At 28.6% G+C, this 6,827-nt stretch overlaps 1 protein-coding gene across 1 annotated transcript; it reads right to left on the bottom strand.

Annotated features, from left to right (window-relative positions):
• Nucleotides 1–420: 420 nt before the first annotated feature.
• On the bottom strand, nucleotides 421–648 carry K441DRAFT_666492 (uncharacterized protein; the record flags this gene model as incomplete). Its single annotated transcript, XM_067649670.1, has 1 exon — nucleotides 421–648. A coding segment is annotated over one exon (168 nt), but the record flags the coding sequence as incomplete, so codon positions are not given.
• Between the last annotated feature and the right edge of the window lie 6,179 nt (nucleotides 649–6,827).

Here is a 6,827-nt window from a genome sequence, read left to right as displayed (position 1 = left end):
TCGCTAAAGAACTCTACCTCCTTATTAGCCGCTGCTTTAATTAGAATACTTCTTACTTAAAGCGCCGCGTTAATAGCCGTAGTAAAATCAGCGTCTCTAGCATTAGTAGACGCGTTAATAGGTACAGTAGCGGCTTTATATTCAACTGTAAGATCAACCCTCTATACCCTCCTTATATACTTTAACTGTGCCTTTATTATTCTATTTACTTCGCGCTATTTATCTATATTATTTACCTCTTTAAGTATTATAGGATCCTTTAGATTTAATAACGTAATAACGGCAGTTAATTAATTAAGCTAGAAAGAACAAAGACTGTAATATTTGTTAGCTTAATGTGAATTTTAGGTAACAAACTCCTAGTATTTAAAGGCTCTAAATAGGATAGCTAGAACGTTGCTGAATATCTTTATGGTATTGGCGTATACGATAATATTTAGAAGAAAGGTTTAAAGATCTTTAGGCTGTTCTATAATAGGAGAAGGCGTTAGTATAGGTATAGGTTTGACAGTAAGGTCTACCTCTTTAGGCGCTTTAAAAGCGTTCTTTACAGTATTCTTAGGTGCTTTAGCTCTCCTCCTGTACATTATAGCGCTAACTAAAATAGGAAACAATATAGGCTTTAAATGGCTTTAAAAAATAGACGATAGCGATATATTAGTATGGAGGATAGGTAGTAGCATGCGCGAGTATAGAAAAAGGGTTTAAACAGGTAAGGAGTTGGCAAATTTCTATTTTTAATCATAGTTTCTAATATTTGATCGTCCTTTTCCGAAGCGACTGTAGTAGCGCTATAAAAAATATTTACTAAATTATATTATATAGTACTTAGAACTAACGTACCTTACCTATAGGAAGTATTATTTTTAGCTTAATAGCGATATAGAGGGTCTCTTCTTCTATATCTTGCCCTAATTATATCTAGGAGAGGTTTATAACTAGGGCTTTTCTTTTTTTAGATTATTAGTATAGTTATCGCCCTACTTATTTTTCTAATAGGATCTACCTATAAAGTTTTCTTTTAACTTCTTAGAGTATTCCTATAAAGGTACCAGATAGGTATTAGGTTAGCCTTAGAAGTCTCTTCTATTACTTAAGGCCCCTAACTTTAACCCTTTTAAAGTTCTCCTTAAGAACAGTTTCTTTAAAGCTTAGGTCTGCCCTATATTACTACTAAAGTGCCTACACTTTTAGTTACCCCCTAGCTTCTTACTAAAAGAGGTCTAATTTCTTACTATATCTTTAGCGTTTAGAACTACTCGTTTAAAATTAGTATATATAGTAATCCGCGTTAGGGCTTCTATATACTTAATTTTATTATAAATTACTAGCTTAATTCTAACTTAGATAAATCTAATCTTCTCCTCTTATAGATACTACTATCTTTATTTTTAAAGGGCTTTAAATCTATCTATTAAGTATAAGTTTCTATAAAGTTTATAAACTAGCGGAAATCTTAATGGTCTAGCTATATACTCTTCTAGAATTATTTTATATTATTATATTATATAATATATAGATCTTAGGTCTAACCCTTTAGGAAGGTCTATAGTTATAGCTATATAGTAATTTGCTCTTTATTAAGTTAATTAAGCGCAATTTAGTTTAGCGATTGGTCTTTAATCTTGCTAATAATTTAGCGTATACGCTCTCTAGTATTATCTTATATTATTAGCATTTTAAAGAAGTTATCTACCTTATAAACCCAATTGTCTAAATACTAGGCGCTAGGTTTATAACGGAGTTCTAAATTACTAAAGGCCTTAGCCAGTTAGTCTATATCCTTTTTCTATTTATTATATAGATACCTCTCTAAGTCTTTTATACCTCCTTAGGTAGGTATTAAATAACCTCTAAAAAGCCCTTAGCCTTGACTAGGTTATAAAAGAATTTATCTAGCCTATATTAAACCCTACTAGGTCTAAATTTACCCCTAAAGGGTTTTAATATATTTATTAGTAGTAGCAACACCACCAAGAAGAGATATACACAGGTTGGTTAAGATAGTATAGAAGGCGCTAGAACCGATTAAGCTATAAAATAAGGAGTAGCTAAGTTACGTAGCTAGTTACGTTATAAGTTTAGAATATAGAAATGTGGAAATGTGGAAATGTAGAAGTATAAGAACGTGGAGGACATACTAATATACTAATGTACCGACGTACTTAGTACATTTTCTAGGCGCAGTGTTGTGTATTTAAAAGACTATAGTCTCTACCTAGATAGTTCTTTTCTTTATAGTAAATCTTAGAATATAATTAGAGTTAATCTATTAGGTAACCACTTTACTAGTTATATTATTATTATTAACTTAACCTATACCTATATACCTAGCCTATTAATAAGTCTACCGTAGTTCCTACTATAAGGCTTTGTTATATATTTACTACTAAGGTTATAGTATTAATAAAATTAAACAACATACTACCAAAAGTATTAGCCATAACGCCGTTAACGGTAGCAACTACATTAAAATTAGGTAACGATACTAGTATAGCAAAAGATACTAACTCTTAGTTAGTTACCGTTGGATAACTATAGGAAATAGTTGACTAATTAATAGATAATAATAAGATATTTTTAAAAAAAAAAGGATTAGTAGGATCGGAGCAGCTAAGGTTAAGTTACCCTTAATTAAGCGATTCTTAGGAGAAAAGTTAAAGCTTAAGGGATTCCTTATATAAATGCACTTTAAAGTTATATAGAAGGGAGTTAAACTAGAAACGCCTATAGATTAAGTTACTTACGCAGAATTGTTCTTAACAAGAAGGGCACTTAAGTAGTTTAAACTTTATCTTATAGAAATGTAAGAATATAGTATAATAACCACTAACCAGGAGATCCAGTATATGTTCTTAAATTAGAACGGGTTTATAAAATAATTAACGTAAATATTTAGAGACCTAGAGGTAACTACTATAGTAAAAAAAAAAGCTTTAAAACCTAGTATAAAGGACTTTAGCAATTAAGTATATAATATAGTTTTAAACGTTAATAATATAAGTTAAATAAAATAATAAAGCGCTTATAGTATAGTATAAGTAAGGACTTAAGGTAAAAGTCTAGGACGTAATTATCCTAATAGAAGATACGGATACTCTTAGGAATTTAATTAATTAAGTAATTAAGATTAATAATAGGATCTACTAAAAAGAGTAAACTAAGAAGGGTTAGGATAGAGTTCTATAGTTATATAAGGCGCAGGGCACGTAATAATAAAGTTAGAGTTAAAAACTATAGTATGGCGTAGAGCTAATGGACCTCAGCGGTACTAAAGAATTTAAGAAATAAAATGAGAAATTATAGAAACCTAGAGAATAAGAATTAAATAATTAAAGGTTTAAGGAGTAAAGGCTAAGCTAGGGATCTTAATAGCAGAAGACGTTTAGGCGGACTTTATAGCAAGAAAAATAGTTTAAAGAAGGAGCTTATATATATTACGGAAAATAGGGTTATTACGTTAAAGACTACAAAAGTAGCTAGGGTTACTACGTAGTAAAAGAAATAAGACTAGTAGACAATATATATATATAGAGGGATAATAATATACTATAAGGAACAAAAGAATATTTAATTAAAAGTTTCGCGTTTTATTATAATAACGTATACCAAATTTATAAGGACGCTAAGTATAGCGTAAGCTACTAGCTATAAGAGCTAAAACCTATAAAATATAGGGGAACTAATAAACTAGTTCGCAGATCGGATATTAAGGACGATAAGTTTAATATAGGTAAAACATTCTGTAATAATAAGGTAATAAAGGCAGCTTACTAAAAGCATATAGACCTTGGAGATATTATATAAGGGGTGGAGAATAATTCTACTATAAAATAGGGAATATTAGTAGGGATTAAGACCCCGCTAGATATAATATCTATTACTTCGTAAGATATAAGAGAAGTAGGATAGTAAACCACTTTAGTACTTAATAAAGGCAAAAGGCCAAAAGCTTAAGACTCTTAAAATGAGATATAAAATAACTAAGATTCTTAAGATAAAATAAGGTAAGCTTAAGGACCTATAATAGACAATAATTAATAGAGCAGAGTAATAGCTTAGTTTAGTAATATATAAATAAGCTTAGGACGAAGTTTCCTAAAAATATAAGATTCTTAAGACGAGATAAGTAAGATTTAAGACTCTTAAGATAAAATAAGAACACTAGTAAAGCCTAGTTAAACTAAGGCTAAAGCTAAGCTTAAGACAGAAGTAAGCTTAAAATTAAGAATCTTATAGGATTAAGATTTCGGCAATAAAATAAGGACTATTAAAGAAATTACGAGTAAGGCTTAGCAATCGGATTAAAATATTAATACTAAGATTAAGAAGTAAGAAGACTTTAAGGATCTATTTATAAAATATAAACTAAAAGAAACTATAAAAGAATTTAGATAAAGAATTATCGTATAGTAAGAATAGAAACTAGATAAAAGATTTAATACACTAGGTTGTATAAGGAACAGAGCACTAGTACAAAAAATTACTAATAGGCCTAGGGTAGGCATACTAAGAGCTAAGTGGCTTATTAAATTAGAGAATAAAGAGGATTTAGGGATCCTTACTAGATTTAAAGAACAATATATAAAGGGCTGTTATAACGTAATAATAAGAAGATACTTCCTTATAGACAAACCGTATACACTTTAGTAGCTATACTAAAAGTAGTATAGACAACAACATAATGATAAATAGGAAGATTTTTATATATAGTTAGATAAATAAGTTATCTAGGACTACTCCATTATAGAGAAGGCTATAACTTATATTAAAGGAGCCTTAATTATAATATTAAAAGATCTAAAGAAATAATTAGAGGACTAGAGAAGTAAGAAATATATCTTAGTACCTATAAATAAAGTTATAACATTTAGATTAATATAATAAAGGTTTAAACTTAAAAATAAAAATAAGTTAAGAGTTAACCTAAAGTACCTAGCACACTATACGCTATTATAGATTATATGCGTGGATAATATATATAAGATACACAAAAATCTAAAGGAAAAAAATTAGAAATACTCTATAACGATATATTAGGCGCTAGAGAAGTAATAGTATAGAAATATTAAGTATATATACGGCTAGCATCTAATAGAAGTTTAAGAGGAAGGAGACTTAATACTTTAACTAGGAAGATTCCTTATAGAAGAATACTTAGACGGATAATAGTGGTAGAAATACTTAGAAAATATATATCTATAGTATATTAAAGACAAAAAGTAAACTAGGTATTAGCTAAAAAGTAAGCTAAGTATAATAGAATTAAGTAGCTAATAGTTAAGAAAAGTAAAGGCCTATAGAACTAGAGGAAGCTAGTAGTAGAGCTTTAGACCCTTAAAGGAATTTAAGGATAATACCTAAATTTATAAGTTAAATGGTAAGATTAGCAATTTAAAGTACTAATAGATAGTAGAGTAACGCGGAACTATATCTTACTAATAGCAGTTAAAAGAATGGGATTACCTTATAGATAGAAGGAGCAACCTTATCTATTAGTTATAATTTTAGGAGATCTAATAACCTATAAAGAAGGGATTATTAATCTTAAAATAGGACCTATTTAGATAACCATTAAAGGAAGATAAATTAAGATATCTTTTAATATCCTACTATTAGGACGGGATAAGGGGGTATTAGGAATGCCTTAGTTATAGGTTAGGTTAATATTAGAAATACTTAATAATATAAGATATAACAGTAAACTAAATTGGTATAGTACTAAGTTAGAGTAATATATAAAGAGACTAAGTAAAGCTTAAGTTATATACTAAAGAAATACTATAAGTATGGCAAGAAATTATAAAGTCTAGAAAGTAAGGAGCTAGTAGATTATATAGTATAGGACTGTAAGATAGAGTTAAAACTAGGAATAAGTCTAAGGTTCTTTTTAACCTATAAGCTTACCTAAGAGGAGGTAAGCGTACTTAAAGAGTTTATCTAAGAAAACTTATAGAAGGAATATATTAGACTATTATAATCATTAGTAGGTTATCTAGTACTATTCATACTAAAGAAAAACAGAAAACTTAGACTATGCATTAACTATAAACAGTTAAATAGTATTACTTAAAAGGATAGGTATCCTTTACCCTTAATTAGCGAAATCTAGGATTAGATAGGTAACGCGCAAATCTTTATAAAAATAGATCTAAGATGGGCGTACCATTAAATCAGAATTAAGGAAGGCAATAAATAGAAAGCAGCCTTTAGATTAAGAGAAGGACTATATAAACCATCAGTTATGCAATTTAGATTAACGAATATATTAGTAATGTTTTAGAAACGAATTAATAGTGTATTAAGAGAACACCTTAATAAGTTTATTATAGTATACCTTAACGATATTATTATCTACTTAATAACTAAGGAAGAACACGGGGAATACGTTAAATAGGTCTTAAAGAGACTATAGAAAGAATAGATGCTAGTAGCAATTAAGAAATACGAGTTCTTTATAAGGAAGACCGATTTCGTTAAATTTATTATTAAACTAGGTTATATTAGTATGGACCTAAAGAAAATCGAAGCTATAGTAAATTGGTAAGAACTAGAGAATATAATGTAGTTAGGGTTATTTTTAGGGTTTTGCAACTACTATAGAAGGTTTATAGTACAATAGTTAAAGAATATTAAACTATTTACTAGGCTTATAAAGAAAGAGGAACTATAAGTATAGGGAGATAAATAAAAGAAGCTGTTTAAGAAATTAAAGGAATTGTTTACCTAAGAGCTAATTCTTAAAATCTATTAACTAGGACTAGACACGGTTATGAAGACAGATATATTAGATTACGTACTAGGAGTATATTTACTATAGAAGTATA

Source organism: Cenococcum geophilum (assembly GCF_001692895.1).
Source record: "Cenococcum geophilum 1.58 unplaced genomic scaffold K441scaffold_49, whole genome shotgun sequence".
Lineage (NCBI taxonomy): Eukaryota > Fungi > Ascomycota > Dothideomycetes > Gloniales > Gloniaceae > Cenococcum > Cenococcum geophilum.
Note: the sequence above shows the minus strand (reverse complement) of the source record. Positions and strands in the feature narration are given on the sequence as shown.